Raw genomic sequence first — 27,860 nt, forward strand, 5'->3', positions numbered from 1 at the left:
CTGGAGCTTCACCTCTCCAGGCTTGAGTGTATCGCTTTGGTCGCTCAGAACCCCCTGCTTTTCGTTGAGTCCCTGTGGAGGGACAGTGGACAAGCGTCAGCACCCTCCACCCATCAGGAGTTTTTGTCGGGAGACACCAAACCACATCATTGTTTTAGTCACCTTGTGGCCTCTCTACTCCACAACGAACAACTATCACTGTTGCAATTGTCTAAGACAAAAGTCCCAGCTTGAGCAGGCTCTGACAGGGCAGGGGTGGGGGGGAAAGCTGTTTGAATTTCATACTGAAACTCAACCAATTTCTAAAACTTGATGTCCACCCTTATTTACTCTCAGAAGGGCTAGAGCTTTTTCTCCAAGATATCATCTGATGCAGATGTTCAACATGGAAGAAGGTTTTGGTCAAACACAAGTTTCAGGACTGAAAGCGGGATATGACACTGAGAAGTACTGGGTAACTTTCACAACAGGAATGAGCCTTTCTGCTCTGTAACTTCTCAGCCACAGCTTCCCTCGTTCAGATCTTCACTTCAGTAAGCCCAGACCCACTGTGCCAGAGGGTAACTTCCTGCCAGACCAAGATGCCAGTAGAAACCCCTGTATGATTTTCCAGTAGGTCCACCTTTTAGATTAAAGTGATCAAGTAGTGCAACAGTACAACAGAAGTCTCTAATAACAATGCACATTTCCAGTAAGTACTCTCCTTTAAAGTTTTTGGATTGACACACTGCACTTTTAGTAGATATTCTCTGCACTGTCTGTCATTTTTAGGTGCAGCCTGATGGCTTTAAACGCCTGTGCTCAAAATACCCGGCTGAGATCTGTGTGAATGAAAGAGTCATAGAATCATAGAATCATTTCGGTTGGAAAAGACCTCTAAAGATCATTGAGTCCAACCGTAAACCTAATGCTGCCAAGTCCATCGCTAAACCATGTCCCTAAGCACCATATTTACACAACTTTTAAATACCTCTAGGGATGGAGATTCCATCAGTTCCCTGGGAAGCCTGTTCCAATGCTTGACAACCCTTTCAGCAAAGAAATTTTTCCAGATATCCAGTCTAAACCTCCCCTGGGGCAGCTTGAGGCCATTTCCTCTCATCCTATCACTTGTTACTTGAGAGAAGACACCAACACCTATCTCGCTACAACCTCCTTTCAGGTAGTTGTAGAGAGCTATAAGGTCTCCCATAAGACTTTTGCTCCAGACCCTTCACCATCTTTGTTGCCTTTCTTTGGACACACTCCAGCACCTCAATGTCTTTGTTGTGGTGAGGGGCCCAAACTGAATATGGTATTCGAGGTGCAGCCTCACCGTGCCTGGTACTCTTGCTGATTTGGAGGCAGCTCTGCCTCACCTTGGATTTGAGATAGAGAGGCAGTGCAAACAGAGGGGATTACATAAGAGGACACATCTGTTCAGCACAGATCGTACTTCACACAAGACGTTATAATCTTTAAGGAATCAACAGCGTCTGGAAAAAAAAAACACTGAAAGAAAACACGCTGTTAGAGGGACATTCCGTCTAACTTAAAACCCAGAATGACTTAGATGAAACTAAACTGTATTTTAGCTTAAATCAAAGCTATTCCATATTTGTAACAGTAACTACTGCCTCTATCACCGGGCGGCCCGCAGCCGCCGCCCCGCTCGCCCTTGAGCCCGCGCGGGTGAGCTGCGCGACACTGCCGGAAAAGCGTGGGCGGTCCGCTTGCTTTACGACTCTGCCGTAAAGCAGGGCGGTGCGGGCCGGCGTTGCTGCCGCCCTTGGGAGGAGAGCGGGCATGAGCTGGAACGGCGCGAACAAGGCCCTGGAGCTGCTGCGGTCGCTGCCCAGGGTCAGTCTGGCCAACCTGAGGCCGAGCCCAGGATCCAAAAAGCCGGTGAGTGCCTGCAGCGGGACGGGCGGGCCAGGAGCGGGGCTCGGCCCCGGCGGCGGGCACAGCGTCCTTCCCTGCCGGAGCAGAATTATAGAATCACTAGGTAGGAAAAGAACTCTTGGGTCATCGAGTCCAACCCTGCCTACCTGCTACTAAACTACGTCCCTGAGCACCTCCCCTACTCGTCTTTTAAATACCTCTAGGGATGGTGACTCCACCACCTTCCTGGGCAGTTCCTGTGCCTGATGACTCTTTCGTTGAAAAATTTTTTCCTGATGTCCGATTTGAACCCCTGCCCTGGGGAAGCTTGAGGCCGTTCCCCCTTGTCCTGTCACCTGTCGCTTGGGAGAAGAGGCCAGCACCCTCCTCTCTACAACCTCCTTTCAGGTAGTTGTAGAGAGCAGTAAGGTCTCCCTTCAGCCTTCTCTTATCGAGGCTCAGCCCCACGGGTGGGCGCATCTTCTTTCTCTCCAGGAGCAGGACTTGGTCCCAGCAGTGGTTCGGTTCCCTGGAGGAACAGGCACTCATTCCCTGTGGAAGGCACAGCGTCCTTTCCTGCAGGAGCGGGGCTCATCCCCCACGGCGGGCGCATGTTCTTTTCCTCCAGGAGCAGGGATATGAAGGGAAGCGTTCTCCTTTTCCTTCAGGAACAGGAGTTGGCCCTGGTGGTGGGGGCGCCTTCCTTCCCAGGAGAGGAGCTTGGCCAGAATAGGCGTAGGAAGGCTGAGAAGAGGGTGGCAGTGCTGTGTATGTTGTCCCTCTTCTTCTTCAAAAGTTGTGTAGCCAGTGTGTGTGGTTGTCCCTACAGAGGACTGGCTGATGAGTGGCCCTAGGTAAACCTCAGGGCTATCGTTGAGGAGTAGAGGGAAACAGTAAGAAAATGTGTAATATCAAATGTTTCTGGGATGGGGTAATACCTTTGAAAAGAGAAAGTTAAAAGGCTTTAACCAAAAAAGGGAATGTGATGTCATCCTGCAATTCTTGTTTGTTTTGCTTTCTCAAAAACAAAATTAAATCTTCTTTTGCCTGTCTCCTTGTAAAGTGATAGAGGAGTAAAGAAAAGAAACCAAGCAGAAGCCCAACTGTTTGGGGGGAAATAACAGTGCTCAGGGCGATGAGGTTCAAGGGCTAAAGCAGTAGGAATAGAAAACAGAGAGAGAGCACAAGCAGCACATCCCTGTCAGTGCACAAGGTTTTGTAGAGGTGCTTACAGAGCTGGTGAGTGCTGCATAGGTGCAATCCTGTAAACCTATGGCAGGAGAATGGAAACTCTTCCCTTCTGCAGCTGTTGGGGTTCCCCTGTCAAGTTATTTCATTTATAGCTGTGAACATCCAGCTTGTCCAGGCTCAACCAGAGCTGGAAGAAGCAGCCCTGTACAGGACTGAAGTGGTGATTCTTAGGGTTTTTCAAACTAATCCAGGCAGCAAAAAGGTATTTTTAGGCTTAGCATTCAGAAGTTGTGACATAGTGTTAACTTGAGCTTTGCTTGAACTGCTTTTTTCCTGACTGTAATTGATGTCAGGACTTTTTGTTTTTCAAGGTGGCAGTTGGATTAAGGAAAACACTCTTTTTTTTTTTTTTTTAAATCTTGAAAGTAGATATTTTTGTACACTCACTGGGTCTTTAGCAAGTGACTTGCAACTCCATCTAGGAAATGAGTTGTACAAGTGAACTCAGCTCTGTTTCTCTGATATGTTCCTTTTTGTGTCTGACAACCTTATTATGTGATTAATGAAGTTCTCAATAAACAGATTTAAGAGCACTTGACTTCACAATCAGAAGTTGCAGCAAAAAAAAAGAGTTTTGATTGGCCCTTCTGAGAATCTAAGATCTGGTCGATGTACTGATTACGTTCCATTTGTGCCCAGATATTGTCAGTGTGCTTGTGTTAGCTAAAGTCACTGTGTAATCTGGTGTGTGTACAGGCAGCTGCCAGAAGGGGCGAGTTGGCTGCACCCTCTCTCTCCCTTCAGGTACTCGTACCTGCTGTGTATTTTGTACTGCTGCTACAGGTTGTGTGGTGAGCCAAAGCAGGGAACTAAACCAGCTGAAAACTAGTTGGACAAAAATGAGTTTTCATCTAGTTTAATTCCCTGACCTGTCCAACACACACCCATGCAACTGCTTGTGTCAGCACAAGAAGCGCTGTGAATGAAGAATCATAGTGTAGGGCTGAGGACAAATCAGCTTCCTTTGGTTGTAGGGCTGAAATATTGTACTAATAGTTCAGTACACATAAGTGACCATAACTTTGGAAAACTTGGAGACACAATAAGGACCACAAACAACAAATTTTATGTCTTTATGGTGTTAGGCTAATAATCAAGTACTATGATGTGATGAGCAGTTTTTAGACATGAGTTTTACTCAATATTAACTGCATAGAGTTGGTTTGTAGGGTTAGAGGTGCCTGGATTTGGGCAGAGTGATGAATAAAAAAAAAGAGAACTTGAACAGGCTTACTGTAGTGTAATAATGAATTATTTACATTATTATTGATCCAACAGTGACTGTGCTGTGACTTAACAAAAGTTAGCTTTTAAGCAGTGCAAATGCTGTTTAGAATGTGTTGCTTTACATGCCTATCAGCCGTACTAATTCACATTGGGAAACATGCAGTGGAAAATACCAGATGTGTGAGTTCTGTTATACAGATGTGAGACTAGTTAGCAACAGGACAAGGCTCTTTCCACATGTGTTCACACTCTGGTGAATATAAGCTTGATCGGGGGAAAAAATCTGTAAGATAGAATGGATCCATCAAAGTGATGTACAGATGTGATTGTACCTCTTGGAGCTGAACAGTGAACTCAACTGTGGAGCACGGCAGCTAGGATTCTGAAGCTTGTGGCTCTGTCTTATCCCTGACAAATCACAAAGAAACCAAAGTGAGCCTTAGTGCTGCAAGTTCTTCTGTACATTAATGACTTCAGTAAATGAAGTCAATTTACACAGAAAACTTTATTACTTAGGTCAGTGTGAGCTGGTAGTGCTTCATTTAATAGCCATCACTCCCAGCTGCTCATTTCTACCTTTGCTGACTGCCTGTTCTGTAATTCTCTAGGCATTTGTATGCCATTGAATTGTACTGAATGGTGCAAGTGACCTGGATTTTAAATTAAAAAAAAAGTTTTACCTTTGCTTATCTCTTTGATCCTGTTCACCATTTATCTGTGTGAGTGCTTCTGCTGGCACAAATACGAGGTGAGCACAGGAAGATTATTGGGCTGCAGTGCTGATTTAAAGTGCTAGGAAAACTAATGGCTTAGTATCACAGTCTGCATTTAGAAAAAATAAGTTTAGAATATAGTCTTTTCTTTTGATCTGTAGTCAGTAGAAACTTCATCTGTTGCAGTCCATGAAATATTATGTGCGAGCATAGCATGTATTCTGTTTCCTTGCCCCTTGAGGTAGAATTGATATTGTTATTGTTGTTGTTATTATTATTTCTTTTCATTGTCAATGTTTAGAAACTTCTGAGCACTGAGCAACTTTCTCATAAAATAGGAGGAAATATCAGTAGTTAATTCAGGAAGATTTCCTAACGTAAAAAGCACAGGGTGTAAAAGGTAGGATTAAGTACTGCTATTCCTTTTATCACAAGGAATGTGTGTTAGCATAAACTTTCAGACTATTTGTGGTGCCCGCCTAGAGCTGTGGTCTGCAAAAATCACGTTAACTGTTTCTCTGGCTGTTTTTCCCCTTAGAAAGGAACAATTACTTAAATTTTCCTCAAGAATCATTTTGCTCAGTTGTTCATATCTCTGAAATCTTATAGCTATTTATCTCCAAAGTAGTTGATTAAATATATCATTGATTATTTTCAAGGAAAGAAGACGTGGCCGTGGAAGATATGGAGGCAGGAAGTGTGGTCGAGGTCACAAAGGAGAAAGACAAAGAGGAAATCGCCCCCGATTAGGCTTTGAGGGTGGTCAAACTCCATTTTACTTGGTCATACCAAAATATGGGTTTAATGAGGGACATAGGTAAGTTTCTTCATATGTACTCAGAAATTGGTTGTTATCTGCTTTTCTTGGTCTTTATCCTGAGGCTGGAATCTTTTATACCAAAACAGACCTATCTGGGAATGAGACATCCCTCTCAAATTGTTAGCTTCCTTACCAGCAGAATCTCCCATTTCCTGTGAGATTTTTTGTTTTAATGAATTCATGTATTTTCTGTTGTTTTACAGCTCTGTTTATTTGCCCTTTTCTTTGTGTAGTCTCTTATATGTAGCAGTCTACCCTTCCTGCTACAACTGAGTGCGTTTCTCCTCTCAGACCACTCCTCCATTCATGCTTGTTTCTCCCTTTGCCTGCCTGCCCAGCAGATAACCTATTGAATTGACTGGGAACAGTTCCATTGACACAAGGGAGGATGTCAGGCATGGAAGTGTAATCCAAAGCCTTGCTTTGTTATTTCTTTGCTTTACTCACCTGAAGTTCTAATCTGCTGCTAGTCAAACAATTCTGCCTCTCTTCATGACTATTTTTTTAGCTCTGCAACACTGCAGGCTTTGTCTGTGCTTCATCTGTTCCTTCTGGGATCTTAACAAGCTTTTGTATATCAAGTTTATTGGATGAAGCCATTAAGTCATTTTTAACTCTTGTTCTGCTCAGACATTCTGCATTGTTTCACACTTCTGTCTCCTTTTCACATTGTGCTTGTTAATGCGATGTCGCTCTTTCAGCTTTTTAATCTTTAAAACGATTCTTTTAACCAGTCACTGCTCTTAGCTGGAAATCTATATGCCAGTGCTTTAGTAATTTGCTTCACTATGTTCACAGTTAAATGCTTTGGGTTTTATTGTTTTTTAAAGCTGATTTTGTTTCCTAAGATAGCGTGTGTGTTACCTTGGTCAGTAACCATTTCTTTCCTTTTAGGTATAGTCAAGAAAGCATTTTATGGATGCAGAAGTTGTTACAGGCAGTACTAAGAAAAATGTGCCATACCTACCAGACAGTTCAAGAATGAAAGGACTCATTAATTTATTTGTGAATTGTTAAACTTAGCAAATGAAACAAAATCGAACTGTTGTTATAATTTCATCAAATAGCTGTGCGTTTTCAGATATCCATTCTTGCTGCAGATTGCTGACACTGAACTTCTTATTATAACAGTGGTCAGAAGTTTGTGAATAACCAACAGCAAAAATCCAAGTTTCTTGTGTGACAAAAAAAAAAAAGATCTTGCTTTTTTTTTAACAGCATCTGACAGCATGTGGAAACAAAAAAAAAGAGCATCCTCTAATTTCTTTTCAATGTTGTTAGGGAAGTTTCAATGCCAGGCTATTGCGTATGTCCTTCTAGTAAACATTGTAAGTATGCTTGAGAGAGTCTGTCATGGCAAGATAGGAGTGTGATTTGTAGTGTCTCTGCCTGTTTATCTTCACCTTGCTCTTCTTTCAGTCTGCAGAGGTGTTCCTCTACTTTGTGAATTTTTGCTCTGTTAGGAACTGTCTAACAGTGCTAATTCTGTGGTTCGTGTTGTCTCACTTAGCTTGCCACTAACAGTTTTTCTGCTACCACTCAGAGCTTTTCAATAGCAGTGGTCCAGCTGATTGTATGAGAAGGTTTTGAGCATTAGCGTAAATGGTGTGCAGTGAGCATAGATACTGGGTTTGGGAAAGCTGTTCTGTGGATTGGTTTGTATAGGAGAGTTAGTACTTCATAAAAAGTGAAAAGTGGATTCTGCCAAAGCTGATGACTGTTGAAAAAATATTGCAGTTTCCTTTGAGGATATGGGTTAATGCATATTTTCTCAATATTTCTCTCCCTTGATGATATTTTGAGGAAGATTCCATTTGATATTGTGAAATGTCAGGAACAGTGGCAATGGACTAAAAAGCCGTGTTGGATATAGGCAAGTGATACAGGAGCACATACAGGGTTTGGCTGATAGTCTCTGACTAAATTTTATTTGGGAGAGGAGGATGTATTTGTTTTTGACTGTATATTCATTTTGTCAGATTTTCTGGGTGTATTGGTGAAGCTGCCAAGCTGGATTCACTTTGAAGATGGTAGTTATTTAGAATATTGTTGGCTTGCCAAGAAATGCTGACACTTAAATTTTTTTTATCTTTTTTTTTTTTCTTCCTTAAATGAGTCAGCAAGTAGAGAGATACTCTGGAGTAAATTGAGCTCAGCAGCAGGAAAATGATGAATAGTGTATTGCAGGTGGGGGTGTGTGAGCAAACCTGAAGGCATAATGGAAGTCTTGGACTGTTACTAGGGCTTGTATTTGCATTAAATTAAACTTAAATTTTTGGCTTATGGATGGGTGTGTTTTAAATATTTACTTGGTAGTTTTAGGAGTAAGTAGAAAATGGAATACATTAGTGTGTCTCGGTTGACCTGTTTCTATTAAAAGTTCAATTTTGTAAATTTCTCATTGCTTTGTTTGTGGCTTTTCTTGTTTTCCTCTCCCCAGCCTCAGACGTCAGTACCAACCACTCAGTCTTCAGAGGCTGCAGTACCTGATTGATTTGGGTAGAGTGGACCCCACGCAGCCAATTGACTTAACACAGCTCGTTAATGCCAGAGGTGTAACAGTACAACCTCTCAAAAGGGATTATGGTGTCCAGCTGGTGGAGGAGGTATGCATTCAAGTCATTTATTGTGTCAGGCAGTAGAAAGCTTTGGATTTTCTGTTGTGGTTTTGTTGGGGTTTTTTTGTTTTTTTTTTTTTGTTTTGTTTTGTTTTTTTTTAATTTTCAATACCAGGCTGTTAAGATTGTCCTCCCTGTGATTTGGAAGCATCTTTGCTTTTCTGTTTGCTGTGAGACTTTTATGGTAATGAATCCACTAGAGGGCACTGTTTGTTAGCACAAAACCCCAGGATCATGTTTTAAAGCCTGGGAGACTACAAAAGGAATAGTTAAGGAGCACTTAACAACAAGTCAAACAAGTATTTTGCAGCAGAAGACTAGAATGTACTGAACGAACTGTATGAATATTTTGAAAAGGCAGAGTGTTTTTTTATTCAGGCCAGGTGACTGAGTGGGAGCAATTTGGTTACCTGTGTTTGGGCAGGGAACAACCAAACCAGAATGTTTTGCAGGATTTAAGTTTTCTTACAGCTTTGCAAAGAAGACTAAATGTATGTCCTAAAATACCCGTTTTAATGTTACTCTGATGTGTTAAAATTTACAGGGTGCTGATATTTTTTCAGCAAAAGTAAATATTGAAGTGCAGAGAGCATCTGAATTGGCAATTGCAGCCATAGAAAAAAATGGAGGTGTTGTAACAACGTCATTCTATGATCCAAGGAGTTTGGGTAAGAATTTTTTTGTTTCGGCCTCTTTAATATACGAAGATTAAATGGTTCAAAGAAAAGTTTCAAACATAGTGAATTATTTTCCAGTAAGAACTACTTCTATTCGGAAAGCTTCAACAACATGTTGTTATACAAATGCTGAACTGTAATGCATCCTCAGTTTTGCTTTTTTTCACCACTCACCCATTTAGCTCCACCAGTGTTATTTGTCGTTTACCAGTCAGCCAGTTAAAGAAATCCAAGCAGCTTTGTAAATAGAGGAACTAATAAAAGATTGTTTCTTTGAATCTTTGTTTTCAAACTTTCTCACTTGTTTAATAACACTAAGAAAATTAAGGGAAAAAATAGATGTAAAAAACACTGGATCTTTTAAAATACTTTTCCATTTAAAGTGAGGAAATAACTAGCTTATAGAAGCTTAAAATCGTTCTAGTCAAAATGACTATTGTTCTCACAACACTTTCACTGAAGAATGAGACTTTGCTTGAGGCTGCATCCTGCCTAATATTCATTCATGCACTTTTTATTGACAATAATGGAGTTTTCATGTGTGAATGAAGCTGGAAACAAGAGGAATAGACATTTTCAGTGCAAAGTGTATGTTTCCCTGTTCTTCTTTATGAGTTTATTTTTTCCTGATCTAGAAAATAATCAAAATACTAAGGTTGAAAGGATCTAGAATGTAATTTGCAAAATTCAGTAAAACTTAAGGAGGAGAGGATAGGCTCGCAAATGACTAAATAGGTACATATGTCATTGATTCTTTATTTAAAATACTTCTAGAAACTCTAATATTGACATTTGTTGGTACGCTATGTAAACAGCCATGAAAAGTGTTGCTGCTAAGCTGGAAGTCAGTCCTTTAAATAAATGGCAGCTACTAGCTTAGTTATTGTATCTTTCCAAAGTAAGCATTCTGAATGTTTTGGAGGTAATGATTCATCCAGATTGTCGCTATAAATGTCAGTTAAAACAGAGTTGTTTGGTTAAGTGAAACTTGTAAACCACTATCTCGTTCTGAACAAGAATATTCTTAAAATTTGGAGTTTTGCTTGATACTTTTTAATAAGAGTTTACTAATTTACTTAGCACAAAATACTAAACAAGAAGGTATCATCTTATGTCTTTAAGTATGTATTATAAAGCATAGTATCTAATCTTCTCTCATGTTTGCCCACAGAAATTTTATGTAAGCCAGTAGTGTTTTTTCTGCGTGGCCAGCCTATTCCTAAGCGAATGCTTCCACACGAAGATCTAGTCCATTACTACAAAGATGCCAGTAATCGTGGGTACCTGGCAGATCCATCTAAGGTGGCTGAAGCCAGACTTGAACTTGCAAAGAAATACGGCTATGCCTTACCAGACATAACTAAGGATGAACTCTTCAAAATGTTAAGCATGCGCAAGGATCCTAGACAGATCTTTTTTGGTCTTGCACCAGGATGGATCGTAAGCTTGGCAGACAAGAAAATTCTAAAACCAACTGATGAAAGGCTGTTAAAATACTACAGTTCATGAATTCAGGAGCGGAGACAACTGCAGGTGTACAGGAAACATCTGGGTATGAAATAATGGATCTGAAGTGGCGCTTGATTTTTTTTTTTTAAAGATTCCCTATTATGCTAGACAAAACATAAAATTTTGTTTATGTAATCTACTGTAGCTCAACTTTTTTATTGTCATAGTACAGTGTATGAGAAGTTTGGAAACAGTATAGAATCTGACACAAAGTGTGTGTTTGCACACTTTCTCTTGCAATAGTTTGTCAGTTATTTTTTTTCAGACAAACTGTTTCTATGTTGCTTTTTTTGTAGGGGACAACTGGGAAGAGCAACTTGACCTAATAATTAGTTTATCCCCCCCATTTAAATCAGAAACATGTCTGTACAAAACCAAAATTAGTTTTCCTATTGTATTGTGTAACATTAAGTTATGTTTTGGGAAGATGCTATCTTGAGTACCACTAAGAGGCAAACTATCTATTTTTTAATGGGGAAAATTAAAACCATTCAGAAATAACAAAATACAGAAGAATTCATTAATTTCTTCAATTCCATAGCAATGTTTTGGATTTTGCCACTTCCACCAGTAGCTCTAGAGCTTGAGGGGTCTTAATTTTTGTCTTAATCCTTCAGATGGAATTATGAAAGACACACTGTAGATAGAAAGAACTTTCTATCTGTAGATAGAAAGAACTTTCTATCTACATTTAGAGAAAAAATACATCCCTCAAATTCTGTTTGAATAATAAAAGCCATTGATTTAAAACTTGTCCAGACATATATGTAATGTCATTGATAAAAATACATAGCAGGACACAGAGTCGATGTATATTGGACCATGACAGTAGATTATAAAGGATGGGGATGTGATGGACAAAGTTAGGGTTCAGTGTTCAGCTTGATTACAGATTGCATGCGTGACAGTAGACAAATGAAATCAGATGTTGTGAAAGGTTATAAACAAATAACTTTTGTGAGAAATGGTATTTTGATCACATCAACTTGATTCAATCTTTAAAAATATTTTCCAGAAAATGTTTGTTTCACCAGTCTCTCTAGGATACTCTACTATTATTGTGCAAGAGTATTCTAGGATTGGATACTTCGGATGATGAGCCAGGCGGTGCATTGAAATATCAGAGAGAAGACTAAGTTAAGCTATTGGAATTTGCTCTGACTCCTTGGAAGTTTATCAGATGATTTATAATTATATGAAATCTAATGGAAGCTGAATTTGGCTTTACAGTGGGGATAATTTGGTTATTAGGATGCAGGAAACACTCCAGAAGACCAGAACACAAGAATTCTGGCTTTCCAATTTCATGTGCCTTTGGAAATGCTACGTAGTTTCCTGTAGCTGCCAAACTATCCCAACTCTTAGGGAAAGCCCTTTGAGTGCCAGAATCTCTTGTTTTTCCTGTATAACACTTGTATTTTACTGGGTGTGCCTTGGAAGGAGAAAGGATGGGGGAGAAAAGAAATTAAAATATCTTCTTTTTCTTTCAGAGAATAAGAAACAGTGGAGGATTTTTTTTATTGATGTTTGTCAACCAGCCCAGATTTTTGCTTCGCTCAACGAACTGCCTTGTCAATTAATGAGCATCTGTATCACAAAACAAAATAAAACAAGTTGTCTAATTTCATGCTGATTAAATAAAAACTGTAAAATCCAGAGATTAACAATGGAAAGTCACTATTTGTTGACAGTTTACACTTCAGCATCTATTGTTTGTTGTTAATTTGTGACAGATGTTATCAATAATGGTTGTTCCTGACTTGTGGTTTAGTGTAGGTGAAACGTGGCAAAACAACACCAATATGAAATTGGGTTGTGAATAGCAGGAATTCGGTCTTAGTGGTGTTAACACTCATGTCTCATAAGGTGCACAACACTTTTTTTTTGGCACATTAAGAATACCGTGTGCCAAAAAAAGTATAGCTCGTGTTAACTTGAATGTGAAGTAAATAACTTTCTCACTTTGGATGTATCCTGTTCAGCATCCTGATGATTGTTAGTTTGGAACATTAAATGACAAGCAATACTTCTTTTTTCCCTTTTTTTTTTTCTTTTTTGTTATTACAATACTACTGCCTCCATTTGGGAAGGAGTTGGGGGGGAAGAGTATTTATTGCCTTCCCTTATTTGTGCCATAATGTTTCTGTTTTTATGAATCAATTCACAATTGTATTTTGTGGAGGTGGTGGTACTCAACAGGAAAGCTACTTAACTGGAAGCGAAGAAGGAAGTTACTCATATTAGTGAAGACCAGAAGACAAAAGTGTTTATGTATCATTGTGTATTTTTGGGAGGAGAAAAGGGGGGAAGGCAACTTTGTTTCCACTCCTGCTGTTTATATTAAAATGAACGCATTGCTCTCGGGGATCTTTTTTTTTTTTTCCTCCTAAATCAAGTTCTTTGATATATGCACGTGTGCATACGCTGGTTTCTCTAGGCTTCTAAATGGTTTTCAGGTGAAAGGGTAACTTGTATAAAATGATAACAGTGAAGGAAAGAATGAAAACAGGAAACAGATGTCTGGTGACGTCGAGGGATTGGATAGCACTTATTCAGTGAACGACATCTTAGTCACAAGGCAGCTGTATCCTGACTCTGATACTATAATGCTACAAATACCTTGGAGCCAAAACAGCCACGTTCCGCAAAATCCGGTCATTCTACTTTATAAAGGTGATTTTTTTATCATCTTATAATTGGAGAGGGCAAAAAGGGCTGTATGTTGCTTTATTTAAAATATGCAATGCTTGTCTTTTTTCTCCTGTTTACAGTAGCTAGTATTTTATAATGGTTGTTCTGATTTTTATTTACTAGTGAAAAAAAGTGACAAGGCTATAGAGGATTTCCTGTTCATTTTATCTCGTCAGGAACACAAGTCTCCTGGCAACTGATTACAGAATTACCAAAAGCACAAGTTATTGACAAGGTTTCTAATAAATTCATAATAAACAGCCTCCCAGTGGACTGTTGTTTATGTGAGGGTCAGGTTCAGTGTAAGCTAGCACAGACATCTAAGGCAATTCTCTTTACTTAGGAATATGCACTATGTTTTGGTGTTCATAAGATAAATGATTGCCTTGGATATCCTGTTTTGAATAGAGGTTTTTCATATGCAACAATGTATTACACTGCAAGAAGCACCCAATCTGCTGTAACCGGAAAAACACTACTGAGTAGCTGAGGGGAAAAAAGTTACTTGTGCCATAAAATTCTGAAAGCCATGTCAATTTTTATCAACAACATTGCTGTTTGGAATGGTTCCTTGATAAAACTGGTTACATAGGTGAGTCAAATGAAAATAAAGGACTCTAAGTACATAACTTATTATATCATGCCTTGCTAATTAGAAATTGCCTGTTTCTTATGAGACAAACTGCTAACAGCAGCCAGACAGTTCTACCCTTACAGTTAGCTAGCTGCAGACTTGAAATTAAGGAAGTTAAAATAGATGCTTTTTCCCTTTCACTTATTTGTACAATGAGGACATGCTAGCTTTTAATTCACTGTACTTCACAGTGTAGTATGTGTTTAAAAACCAAAAGTTGACTGTGCAGCCCACTGATTTCCAAAAAGGAATAAATGAATAAATAAGTGGCTCTGATCCGAATCTGTGCTGGCAGTATGCCAACATTGTTTTGACATACAAGAGTAATTTATGTTAGTGTTTCAGGAAGTCATATAAAAGTGATCAATTATGAAGATCACTTCCCATTGCTAGTTTAATTATTTTCTATTTTATTGCTAAAATTTAAAATACTGATGCACAGCTAATTCTGCGCTCACAATTTCTGCTCACAATTTCTGTAAAAATTTGTCTTGAATTTGAAATTGTTGCAGGAGTTAAATACTGAAGAATTATATTTACATATATGTAAAATAAAGATGCTGTGTCTGTCCAAAATGGCCAGTTTAACATTCCATATGCAGATTTATTTCTTAAAATTTCTTGATGGGTGATCAGACGGAAATAGTTTTACATAACTTGAGTCTATACTTCAGTTTATTGTATTATGGTTTATTCTATGAAAAGATGCAATTAGAAGTCCTGGTTTGACAGAATTCTTAGTTGTTAGGAAAATTATGACTTTTTTTAAGCTCTTTCATCTCCCAGCCCAGATGGCCCTTCGTGGTCTCTTGCAGCTGAACTGTATGGCATTGTCTATAGAATTACTGGTTTCTCAGTGGAAGCAAACTATCCTCAGATCTATTCTGTCTCCTTTGGTTAATATTCCCTCTGTTGCATCTGCATCTTTCTGAGGTCTCTTCTCTCTTCCCCTGTTGTAGTGGTGGGAACTACAGGGCTTAGTCATTCTCACAGTGTCATCCTGTCTGGCCAACTCTAGGTTTGAAAATCTTGTTTTATGTGCCTCTGGTGCAGGAAAAGTGTTGATCATTCCTGCATCTGTTTATATGAGCGGTTTTTTCATGGCTTGAGTTTCCTGGACTGGAGTTGCTTTTGTTGTTAAAAATGTCAACAGCAATGTTGTTTACTTGTTAACCTTGTAGATTCCGAGGCACACACCAACACGTGGAGGGGCCTTTGAGCAATGGATTCAGAGTTTATTCAGTCAAGGAACACTCCTAGAAGGGTGTCTGCACACGTAACTCAGCATTGCACGTGCTAGACACGAGCCTTAATGGATAGGCAATGTTGTGTTCAATACATCAATGTCCAAATCAGTCTCTCCTTGCACTTTTGGAAACCCAGCCTCCAAGGTTCTTTTTAGTTTCATCGTAGGGTTGTCCTTTCTGCTCCCTGATCTATAAGTAAGGGCAAATTAGCCTGAAACTACCTTTTCTTGATGTTTGTATTTTTATTGTTATTCCTTGTGCAGGTAGTGATAGCTAGAGGTTTGTGTACATAGTGCAGTCTGTGAAAAATAAGTCAATCTGTAAATTTACTGTAAACTGGTTCTCTGTGGATTTTTTGTCATATTAGCGTAGCTTGCCTCTCTCCCAGTGTGGAGTACCTTAAATTAAGAAAATAAATTCACGTTTAGTATCTTACAAGGTAGATGCTTTCTTTACTTTGTTAACTATAGCTGTGGTTGAGAGCTTCAGAAGTTGGAATCCCAAGTTCCCTATAAATTTAGCATTTCAATATGAATGCAAGTTTAAATTTACGTTGCTCACATGTAGGCAATTGTTTAAGCTCATTTCACAGTCGGTAGAAATCTGAGTGATGCAATCGGTAGAATCTGGAGAATCACTGTATTTAGCCTGAAGCAGACATCTGAGCAACTAAATTGCCCTCTAGGCTCTACTGACTATGATAGTGGTTTTAACATATAATGTACCTGTACACACCTCAAACGTAAGTATCTGGAGCTGAATCCCACTCTGTTTTTGGTGACCGAAGATGCCTGAAGCTAGTGGAGGGAAGAACTCCTTGTGGATCATGAGTCATTGGTGTGGATTGCCTAGCTCAACACTGCAAACTTCTCAATTTGATGCACAAGATTGAGTTTGTCTTTGAAAATAAGCATGCTAATTTAATAAAAAACAAGTTGGAGGCCATCTTGGTGCCACAAGAGGTGAAATACTGGCAATTAGGTACTCTATGTTATTTTACAACTGTTGGAGAGCTCAGCTTTTCCAGGATACAGAATTGGTGATATCCTTACCTACAAGCCCCTGGCTCTTTCAAGCTGGAATACTCATAGTTCACAGCTCTTCACTGGTGTTGCCATTCAAAATTTGTCTGCCACCATTCTTTGGCCCTCGTGTAATATGGTGCTGATGTTTGTGCTAGCTCTACTGTACACATTTCCTCTGCAGGCAAAGCATGGAAGTTAATGTTGCCTGAACTTACAAATAAGGAAAAAACAGGAGAGGAGGATACTGTTCCTCTGAGGTGTCTCCTTCAGCAAGTGGTGCTTGTAATGATCAGAGAACGTGACTGGGATACTTAAACACAGATGTTGTCTCACTGCTTTCTAAGAACGTGCAGTCCAGTATGTCTCTTAGGGTCCCTCTTACAAGTGCTGTGTGAATTGTAGTGTGTGTATAAAAGACAGATTTGGGACTGATCCTTCTACAGATTTTGACTTGTCATTTCTCCTGTTTTCAGTGATTTCTGAGTCCCTGGAACCTCATAGACACATTTGCTTTTTTTTAATGCATAGGGAATCATTTCTCTCTTCTGTTTTTTGGTGGGTTTTGTTGTTTATGGGTTTTTTTTGTTTTTTTGGCAAGGTAATCACTCTAATCACAGCAGCAGGCAGTCTGGGCCTGGGCTATGTACTCAGCTTGATACTGTTCCAGTCAAAATATTATTCTACTGATTTTATGTTGGGCTTGGCTGGCTTGCCGTTGCTGCTGCCCTGAATTCTAGCACTTGTGAAATGTCTGGGCCAATTTTGACTTTGTTGTTGGGTTTTGTTGTTATTATTGGAAGGCTCCAGCTCTTCCAGGTTCACCATTAAGGACAGGTGTTTACAGTGGCGTGATCATAGAACCAAGCAACGGTTTGGATTGGAAAGGACCTTCAAGATCATCTAGTTCCAAACCCCTGCCATGGGCAAGGGAGACCTCCTGCTAGACAAGGTTGCTCATCCAACCTGTCCTTGAACACCTTCAGGGATGGGGTACCCGCAACTTCTCTGGGCAACCTGTTCCTGTGCCTTGCCACACTCACAGGAAAAAATGTCTTCCTAATATCTAATCTAAATTTCCCATCTTTCAGCTTAAAATCATTACCCCTCGTCCTATCACTAAACTCCATCACAAGGAGTCCTTCCCTATCTTTCCTGATTGGCCACTCAGTGGATAAGGTGTTGACTGGAAAGTGGCACTCAGAGTTGTCATCAATGGCTCAATGTCCGAGTGGAGATCAGTAATGAGTGACGTTCCACAGGCATTGGTACTGGGACTGCTGTTTGACATCTTTGTCAGAGACAAGGACAGTGGGATTGAGTGTGCCTTCAGCAAGATTGCCAGTGACACCAAGCTGTGTGGTGCAGTCAATACACTGCAGGAAAGGGATACCATCCAGATGGACACTGACAGGCTTGAAAAGTGTATCTTTGTGAACCTTGAGAAGTTCAGCAAGTGCAAGATCCTGCACCAGGGCTGGGGACAATCCCAAGATCAAATACAAGTTGAGTGGAGAATGGATGATCGTGAAACTAATTACTGTAGCGAGGATGGGAACGTTGTGAAATTCTGCCTGGCTCAGTTTTTCTGCACTCATTTATATGTATCTAAGGGAATCAAAGCCCTGGGGATACTATGATTTTGTCTTTATTTATTGTGGAAAAGCTTATCTGTCCATTAAGTGAATCTAATATGAAAATGGAGAGTAAAAAGCTGACAAGTAATTTTTGCTGCATCTTGTGAAAAGTGTGTATTTTCCCAGTTCGAACTGATGCTCTTTGCTGAGCTGGATGACTTTGCTTGGAGCATATTAGGAAACTGCAACAGGAGCAGATCACTCTGGGCAATGATATACAGCTGTGCTACTGTAGCTGGCCCTAGGAAAAGAAAAGATAATCTGTGAAGACTTGGGAACACGAGAATCAAGATATGAAAATCTCCATCCGTAGAAATTTCAAAATCAGAAACAACAAATGTTCAGCAAACACCACTTAAACTCTGCTGCATGTTTAATTACTCTGGTTTTTGCTGACTGCACCATTATGAACTGTTGGTATTCAAGAAATTGTTTAAAGAATACATTCTAGGTTTTCTTTGTTGTCCTTAGATTTTTCAGCCCTGCAGGGATCTTGTTTCCAAGCATTGTTTCTGTATCCAGCAAGGCTAGAAGCAAATTTAAGAAGTGAGAGCCAGCATTTTCATGTGATGGCTTTTTTTCCAGGAACTGATGCTTTAGGATAAACAGTAAATATTGCGAGGCTAGCAAAACAGTTACCGATTCATTACTTACACCCTACTGATTTATTTATTGTTTGAGAGCACAACTCCTCTGCTGCTTCTGCAGTTGACCTCCAGTCTCATCTCAGCATAAAAGAAACATACTGCTGTTTCCAGCATCCAAATCTGAGGATAACAAATACTATATTGCCAGGTACATAAGCATCCCAGACAAACAGCATCCTTCTCGGCTCCTTTCTCTAAATTGGAGTACAAGATTGCAATGATAATTCGTAGCGTCGAGAGTTGCATGGGCTCACTGGAACACTGGTAATGTCCAGTGTTCTGGTACAGGCAAGGCTGACACCTAGTGACCAGACACATTTATTCCCATGAGAATTCACTGACGTCTGGTTCACCGACTGTTTATTCTTTTCTGGGTCTGGAAGGTTTAAACCTCAACGTGAATAGTTAATTTATTTAATCATCACTTTTGGCCTTTTTTTTCAGTGGTTCTAGCGTCCTTTTCCTAAGATGAAGTTAAGGTAGCTTGAAAGTTCGTTCAAGCTTAATGTTGGAGCCAGGAAGGTTTTGCGTGTGGGCAAAAAGGGAGATGGCTGATAGCAATCAGTGGTAAGTTCAGAATATGGTCCTTTTTCTGGTTTTGCTTCATAAAATCGTGTCTGACCTTGCTGTTTGCATTCTCTTTGCTTACCCTGTTTTAAAGAATCCAAAATCAAGCATAATGGGATAGTCTCTGAGTTGCAGGATATTCTGTTTACTGATGTCTGCTGACCAGACGTAGCCTCATGCAATGACATTGCCACCTGGAAAGAACTACCTGTTCCATCACCATGGTAGATCCTGTTGGAAGTGCTTTGAATTCTGTGCCTTTGTGATGTGCATATTAAAGAGGAAAAGATGTTTTCAGAATGCTTTGATTGTTCTTTAGTTATCTAGAATAATATATGAGGAAAATAACATACTTCTGACAATAAGTAGCTGTATAAACCTCGGGAAACAGCCTCCCAAAATGAATCAAAGCAATCTTTTCTTTGTAAGAATAATCCTTGACCCCAAAAGTATACCGCAGAACTGCTCAGTGGTTCCCCATGTTAAAGGAGATTGCATGAGATCCTAAGCTAGAGCGCTAAAGGAGCCTTCTTGGAGCAGTCCTTGGGGCTAAAGGAATTTTTGCCTTTTAAATGTCTTTTGTCATTTAAATGTCCCTTGAATGTTGGAAAGAAACATTTTAGTTGATTCAGCATGACTTTCGGCTACTAGCACTGTGTTTGACTACACAAAGAATCAGAGCTCACTGTTTTTCTGTGGCTGAAAGGAAACTTTGATTCTTCCTGAATGGAATAGCTAGGAACTTGCACAAGCCCTGTGTTGTTGAACGGAAAAGGCAGGCTTTTTTTCCTTCAGACAATCTTCTATACCTGCCTCAGAACTTTACATATGGCTCAGGTTTTGTATTTGTGGCATGTTTCTAATTAGCCTATGAAAAAAAATAATGTTCCTCTATTTTAAAATACACAGATTTTTCATCTGCTAACTGTCTCTGATAGGATGTGCCTCTGGAGAGAAGACTAACAAATTCCCAAGGCAAAAATCTCTGTCAAAGGCAGCAGATTCCAGTCTCTGAGCAATACAAGCCTCTTAATAGCCACTGTCTTTCTGGAAGTCTGGGATTCAGATGCTCTGATGTGTACATGAAATACATTGTTTTCTGCAGAGTAGTTCACATCATTGTGGCCTGATTTTTTGGGTTTTTTTAATATCATCACAGTTTTTATAGTTTTGTTCCAGGGCTCCAAGGGCACCACCAGACCTCACAGAAGAGGTAAGAGAGACTTAAAATTCTTCCTTTTGAAAAATAAGTACTGGAGACCCTGAAGGCCTTGAACGTGATCTTTGAGTTTATAAAGAATGTCGTATATATGGTTGGACTCGATGATCCAGTGGGTCTTTTCCAACCTAGCGATTCTGTGATATAACGATTCCTCTATAGTCTTTGTGAGTCCTGTGCTTCTTTACTTAACACTGTAGCAGTAGCACCCAAGTAGCAGGTGCCCTGGGGTGGAGCTAAGTCCACACATCTGTTGTAAAATAACATGTGACATAAAGTCCCAGTGGTGCAGACATGGGAACAGGTGCAGGTGTAGCCAGAGAAAATCACTCAGAGCAGTCCCTGTGCTCAAATCTCCCCCTGAAACCTCCCTCATGTGGTGACTACACTTCTCCAGCAATGTTCGAGCCTGGACATGATAGCACATGGAGAGCCCCATAATGCAGGCAGGTGATGCCATGTCATCCTCTCCAGTGCCACAACCTGCATGGGGAACAGTTTGTGTGCCCCACTTGGCTCTGGATCACTGGGTTGAATGGCTTTGCGGCTGGATGGGGAGCCAAAGGGGTGTCCTACCCTCTGATTTAGCAAGGGAGTTTGGAGGAGCTTTTTCTCCAGCAGAGCTCACCTGCAAGGCCCTTGCTATTAGCTGGTAATATGGGAAGAACTATATTTCCTTTCTTCAAATAATGGCAAACCCAGCCAGGACAATCTGCTCATATGACCAGCTACCACCATAAAAAGAAGAGACTGACCTTTCAGACTCATATACCTTTGTCAGAACTTTGCATGCAGTATTGTAGGAACCAATATGTAAGGCACACGACTCTGTGGCTTTTCTTCTGATTTTTTTGTATCCAAAATCAGAAGAGCTTTAGTAATACCTCTGGCTATCCAAGGAGTCAAGCCAATTGTACTTCCTGTTTTATACTACAAGCTTTTGGATTTTACCTGTTTTTCATTCATACTGTAATTGGATTCTTCACATACTTGGAAATCTGAAGTAAAAAGGCATTTCCTAGTTTCAGTCACAATCAAAGTTAAAGTTAAATGAAAACTGAAGCTGAAGGTGGACATGCTTAGTCTTAATTCTTCTTCTCATGACTCGGGATGTCTCAGCACTGCGTATTCACTTGAATTTTACACAACTCTGTTCAAAAAAATATCAGTTGATGTAACTTTAAGTGTAAGATTTTAAACAGATAGAGATTGTTTGTTTACTGGGGTTTTGTTTTTGATAGGAAATTCCAAGAAAATGCATGGTTCTATACTGAAGCACTGTAGGAGAGAGATCTTGAAATTTATATCTCTATCCACTGGTATTCTTTATCAGAAGAGGTCAACTGTCTGTGATTATTTCTGCTTATGGTTTTATTGACTCCTTTTTACAATAGGAATTTTTGAAAATTCCTGATTGCATTGTCCTAAAAAGCTTATCAGCTTGCGTAAAAGAAGTGAACATGGTGAAGCATAGGCTCATACATTAAACTATGCAGCAGAGTGCCATTTAAATAATGATGCATCTTTGTACTCCCTGGCATCTTTTGAACTCACTAACAAATGACTGAATTTCTGAGCAATTTGTTCAAATGATTAACATGACCAGAAAACACTTACTAAAAGAAAGAGAGGTCATAGGAAGAATATAGAAGTCTCATATGAATGAAAAATTTATTATGACATGGAAGAAACTTTAAAGACTATTTAGTTTTCCTGGGATTCAAATGTTTTCTCTTCTCTTTGCCCAATTTAAGCTCTTCTGTGCCATCCTTCTGAGGATGCTAAAGACTCTGCTCACATGAAAGATGTCTGTGGTTCCCACAGGACACAGGTCATCTTGACTTATGACACAGTTCTGTTCTGACTAACCCTTCTGTACTAATTTGTTTGGATCAATTAGATTACAGATCTTCTTTGGTTTGGTTTTTTTTCACATCCAATATGAAAACAAATCTACACCAAGATTCCTTATTTACTACTAAAATAACATAGTTCATGAACACTTGAATGATGATCAAAATCCAGTCAGCAAGCTATTCCATGGCTGTTATTTTTTTTTGGGGGGGGGGGATAATAAAAGCATGGTGCACATAAACCACTGATTTTGTCAAACTACAGCCTGGAGTCCAAAAATACTCCATCCTTGTATATAATCTTTACAAATTTTTCAAGTAAAACTTTGCCCTGGAGTGTGATGATAGTCTACAGTATCTCTAGAAGACTGCTGGTAGTAGTCCCTTGGTCACAAAGTTGGGGAGGCGCCGATGGAACCAGAGCTGGCGATGCTGGCATAACCACTTCTCAATAGGTAGCAGAGCTCTCAGCTGCAGGTCTGCCCGGAAAGGAGGGCAAATGTGCTTCAGTAGCTAACATTAATGCCAACTGACATTCCTAGAATATTATGGCTTCTTAGCTTAACCTCTTACCTTTAGAAGTTAATTGTCTTAATAGGATTCAGACAATACTACAGTCAAGTTTTCCTATATTTTAACCTGATTTCCTAAGGAAAGAACTGTTGTATAACAGCACAAGCTTGCCTGTCTGGGTATCTAGTTGGTTCCCTTCCCATTTCTTTTGAAACCTTTGCACCCATTTCAGCTTTTCTGGATGAAGGAGTGGAAGTGTCAAAGACAGAAAGGTGCAACAAGCTCTGTGAAGACAAGCAGCTGGACTGGGAGAGGAGTCTCATGTGTCCCCACTAACAGACGGGCTTAAGTGTGAATTCTTCTGTTAGAGAGCAGTACCTGTCGCTGCCAGACTTCAGCTAGAGAAGCCAGGCTTCAGCAAGGGTACTTCTCATAAACCATAGATGAGGGCACGCTTCCTGCTTCTGGTGCTGTTTGAAAAAATCCACCCAAAGGTGTGGACTGGAGAGGGAAACTATGAAGTAGAATCCACTAAAATAATCTGTCAAAAGTAAAATAGAAACATTTTTTTCCTAAAATATTTTTCAGTCACAGCAGTCTTAATGTTATTTGTAACAGCATTAAGAGAAACAATTTCAATTGCAGTGTGATTTATACAAAGCTGACCACCCTTTAAGCTCAGAAAAATGATAATTAGAAACTTTTGCTTTCACATCAAGATGTCTAAAACTTTCAAAACTATTTGAAGTGTATTTAATACAAATTCCATTCAGAAAGTTGAATTTTTACACACTACTTTGGTCCAGGTCTGCTGCCATTTACACTCCACATTTTTTTTTTCACTTGCCATGACTAAACAAAAGAGACAGGTTTTGCTGATCAGTGCCAGAAACAGACAGCTGTGGAGCACAAGATATACAGAGAATAGGAACGATGTAGAACTACAAGTAGCCTGGAAGAGTATAGTGTTTTGCATAAATTTATTTTGCAGATGCAAATTTTTAACGTGCTTAAAAAAAATTCCCCTCTTTCTTTGCCACTCGTTTTCTCTGGGAGAGGACCCAGCTCCTTTTCTGCCCTGACTGGAGCTGGGAGAATGTGACTTGGTGGGAGACAAAGAGGTAACTCTGTTATACACGGAACCAGCAGAGCTGCCCTACATTTTGCTGCTTAAGAAAGGGTCTGGCTGGTACTTCCAGGCATATTTCAAGGGTATTTTTCAAGGGTATTTAGCCACCAAAACATGCTTATTGCTAAAACAACAGCATTGATGAAGCCAGCTGTCCTGTGAGGGCAAGGGGCAGAGTGAGTGCCTCCTGCAGCTGCAAAGGCATCGATGCTGAATGGCCAGGGGTAAGGAGGGGTCTCCAGCCTTGGGCTGTGTTTTCCAGCCCTGTGGGGTTTGTCCCTTTGGTGAGTAAGACAGCTGATATTTGTATTTCTTTCTGATGCAGCTTAGCAACATCCACCTCTCTTAGAATCATAGAATCATAGAATAACCAGGTTGGAAGAGACCCACTGGATCATCAAGTCCAACCATTCCTATCAAACACTAAACCATGCCCCTTAGCACCTCGTCCACCCGTGCCTTAAACACCTCCAGGGAAGGTGACTCAACCACCTCCCTGGGCAGCCTGTGCCAGTGCCCAATGACCCTTTCTGTGAAGAATTTTTTTCCTAATGTCCAGCCTAGATCTCCCCTGGCGGAGCTTGAGGCCATTCCCTCTTGTCCTGTCCCCCTCTTCTTCAGAAGTGGCAAGTGAAAAGAAAAATGCAAGGAGTAAGTGGAGACAGGTACAAAGCTGGAACAAAGTATTGTGCTAGAATTCAACTTATGGAACTGAATTTGCACGGTATACACTTGGAATAGTTTTGGCAGTTGCAGTGGTGACCTGCAGAGCTTTGTGAGTACAGCAGCATCCTTGCTATCAGCAGGAGGCTGCATACGGAGTTATACAGAGGGCGGAACACCCACTGCCTGCCTTACAAGAAACTAGAATTAAGGCTAAGTGTGCAGTTCGGGTTCCCCCCCTCAAAAATAGCGTACAAAACCTCAGAAGGACGCTGGAGGGCGATCTTACCCCGGCCAGGAGGCCGGTTGGCTTAGGGTCTGGGCCAGGTACTGAGATTGAAAGTCTCCAGTTTGGGAAGAAAAGCCTCAGCGGTGCTGTGAAGCAGGAATACTTCAACAGGTACTTTGCATCAAAAGAGAGGGTGCTGTTTAAAACGATGGGAAATGTCCCCAGTTGTCTTCTTGTAATAAATCGGTCATGAAAGCTTTTAACGCTTTCAGTCACGCATGGAGATTAATGAAGCAACAACTTTGTGGAACAGGAAAGGAGAGTTTTGAAAGATAATGGTTAGTAAATGGGAAAGCTGCTACTCAATTACCTTTACATTTCCTGGTGTTAAAAGCTACAATCTTTGAGGATATCTGTAAATCAGAAATAGTAAGATTGATATTCTCATTACACTGAAATAATGATGTGGTGGTGGATCCTTTAAGATTGTCAGGAAAAGAAGTACTAACAAAACAATAAACAAAGGCCTCTTGTAAAGATACTTTTTGTTTGTCTTCGTAGATTTAATTGGTGATGGGTGATATTTATCAAGCATAATGTTTGGTAAGTTGGACTAGACGACCTCTAAAGGGTCCCTTCCAACCCAAACCACTCTATCATTCTATGATTCTACGTTTGGACCAGTTTTCAAGGGTTTTTTTAAGAATTACATTATTCTACATCAGTCTACAAACAACCCCACTGAGCTGCTTACGAAGTTACTGTTAGTGGGAGTAAACTTATTCCTCTAGAGATCTATTAAAAAAAGCTAAAGAGCTGAAGGTACACAGAGATTTAGTCTTCCAGGCAAGGAAGCAGTACCAAACAATCAAGTTCTGGGATGACTAGCCTTGGGAAATCAGATAAAATCCAAATGAACAGCAATTTCATGTTCATTTTACAACCAAAGTGTTATGGAAATAAATTTTGTGATGTGCAGTCTGTGTTTGTAACTTGGCAAGAGGCACTGTAAGTATTGTACTGGAAGGAAAAAAGGCTTCTAGTCTCCTTTTCACCCTAAAATCAAGCAACCAACTTTTCTGTGGATCAACATGTAAAAAGGACAATTCCAGGATCTTCCATATCACAAAAAATTAGAGCTGTATATTTCTGGATTACAGCTGTGTCACCTCCTGGTTGTCAATAGGCAGTGTTAAGCTAAGACATAAAGCAGACTACCTTGCTTTAACAACTTGTGAGTCATCGAATTCTTCTTCACCTTGCATTCAGGAAAGATATGAATGTATAGTGAAGAAGGATCTTCTGATTTCCTCAAGCCTAGAAAATCTTTAAGATACTGTTGCAACATAAGTGTATTTGAGAAGGACTGTCTTTAGCTTTACCAATAACAAGATTTTGGGCTTTGGGTTTTGGCAGCCTTGTGGCCCCATAAACTCTGCTGTTTTCCTCAAGTCCACTACTATCGGACAACTTGTTAGATGAGAAATACACTGCTGATTCCATGAAGTTTTCCATTTTCTTCCAGGAAGAACAGCAAGAGCTCCAAAACTGATTGTCCTCAACTCTTCTGGTTGCAGCCCACAAGAAATATGGCAAATGTGAAGGAGAAAAACAACGCATGTAAGACCAGACAACAATCCTTGTTGTCTTCCCTTCATGCCCAAACACAACGTAACATCTCCTGTAACATGTTAGAGACCTCTCACAACAGAGATCTTCCACCCACAACAAAACCAGATTGAGTTTACTGACTTCAAAACTGTCTAAAAGCAACAGCCATTTTATTTATCTCCAGTCTTTCTCCATACTCACATCAAGTGTAGTAGGTGCAGTGATCAAAAGGATCATATAGTTTATTCTGCTCCTTTTTGATGGAAATAATTATTTGCCAAAGTCAATGTTTTAATTTTCTCTGTTGATGTATCCATGGAGTAATGAGCCCAGCTCCAACCTGAGAACTCTTTCCTACACATTCACTGGTTGAAAGCTTTTTCCTAAGTTTATCTTGAATTTTAAGTGGAACTTTTGTGATTAAATTTTGCTAGTACAGGGAAGGAATCAGCATCAACAGGTTTCCTCTCCCACATGGCACGAAAAACAGACTCCTTATATTTTCTGTCATGTGCAAAAAAAAAAATCACTGAAAGATTTGTTGACTGCTTGTACCTCACGAATTGAATTGAGCTTCAGGAGGCAAGAAGCTGTCTTGGAACATTCTGGGATAAGGTGAACTAAATTGCTCTAGAAGCCCCTTTGGCTCCTGTATCTCTTAATTTGAAACTCAAGTGTACAACTAGGGTGGAATGATTTAATTTCTCATGAATAACAGCTATAATTTACACAAAAGAGTCATGAGCAATGTCAGCTAGAAACTGATGTCACTCAGAAGATCGGATACTGCCCAGATTAAATCCAGCCTTGCATGCTGAAGTCAAAGAACAAGGAGAGTGTCCAACTTGCAGAGACTTTTCAATTTCTATTTATCTTAAACATCTGTGGAAGAGAAGAAATGTCTCCTGGCATGTAGAAGCCTATAAATCCTCTCCCCAACATGGTAGAACTGCCTAGCCTTAGAAAATATAATGTAGTCTGCCTTCATGTGATGGGTGATGTATGAGATTTTTGTGGTAAATTTCAATAAATGTGATTTATTATTCTGAAAGTTTCTGTCCTCTTTGAAAAGATCAATCAGAATAAAATGCTGAGCAGTTAATAAAGAAGTTCTCAAGACCTCCCACTATCTGCTTTTTTTTATAGTTTTGAGGTGAAACTATGGATCAGCATGTGAGATATGGTGCAGGTCTAAAGAGGAGTTCCCTGGTACCAGTAAGCCTGGTCCATGAACTAAGCTGAGATCTCAGTGTTTTATTGCTCTGTTCATGTGCAAACAAGAAAATAAAATCCTGTTTATTTCAGAGTTGTCCTCAGAGTTCCCACAGGTTTGCAGTACTGCACTCTGGATGAAGACTTAGAACAAAAGCACAAATGTAAGTTCTTGAATTTCTTCTGAATTTAAACCTTCCTCTAGGCAGAATCTCTTATAGTACAAAGAAAATCCTTGCTGAGGCAATCTTCTACTTATTTATTTCAGGATCACATGAACTGGCAGAGAATGTCCTAAGCTTTGTTCCTAG

General features: G+C 39.9%; 1 protein-coding gene across 3 annotated transcripts; it reads left to right on the top strand.

The window, feature by feature from the left end:
• Window positions 1-1,720: 1,720 nt before the first annotated feature.
• MRPL15 (mitochondrial ribosomal protein L15) lies at window positions 1,721-27,388 on the top strand. Of its 3 annotated transcripts, XR_011337180.1 has the most exons (7): window positions 1,721-1,884; window positions 5,711-5,868; window positions 8,312-8,477; window positions 9,034-9,157; window positions 10,338-13,348; window positions 18,998-19,120; window positions 26,252-27,388. XR_011337180.1 is itself a non-coding variant. In XM_069854109.1 (6 exons), exons 1-5 carry the CDS (start codon window positions 1,786-1,788, stop codon window positions 10,673-10,675), a joined length of 885 nt encoding a protein of 294 aa, XP_069710210.1. In that variant the 5' UTR covers window positions 1,721-1,785; the 3' UTR covers window positions 10,676-10,718; window positions 12,166-12,342. The 3 variants fall into 3 exon arrangements, 1 of the variants encoding a protein (XP_069710210.1); XR_011337181.1 differs by lacking the exon at window positions 18,998-19,120; XM_069854109.1 differs by lacking the exons at window positions 18,998-19,120; window positions 26,252-27,388 and having other exon boundaries at window positions 10,338-10,718; window positions 12,166-12,342.
• The last annotated feature ends 472 nt before the right edge of the window (window positions 27,389-27,860 follow it).

The sequence above is a fragment of the Phaenicophaeus curvirostris genome, chromosome 3 (genome assembly GCF_032191515.1).
Source record: "Phaenicophaeus curvirostris isolate KB17595 chromosome 3, BPBGC_Pcur_1.0, whole genome shotgun sequence".
NCBI classification, from domain to species: Eukaryota; Metazoa; Chordata; class Aves; order Cuculiformes; family Cuculidae; genus Phaenicophaeus; species Phaenicophaeus curvirostris.

Bases quoted from the DNA above. Each gene is read 5' to 3' on its own strand.
- MRPL15 (XM_069854109.1), top strand. From the start codon at position 1,786: ATGAGCTGGAACGGCGCGAACAAGGCCCTGGAGCTGCTGCGGTCGCTG. The intron at 1,885-5,710 runs GTGAGTGCCTGC...ATTATTTTCAAG, and splicing joins GCCCAGGATCCAAAAAGCCG to GAAAGAAGACGTGGCCGTGG. The intron at 9,158-10,337 runs GTAAGAATTTTT...GTTTGCCCACAG, and splicing joins CTATGATCCAAGGAGTTTGG to AAATTTTATGTAAGCCAGTA.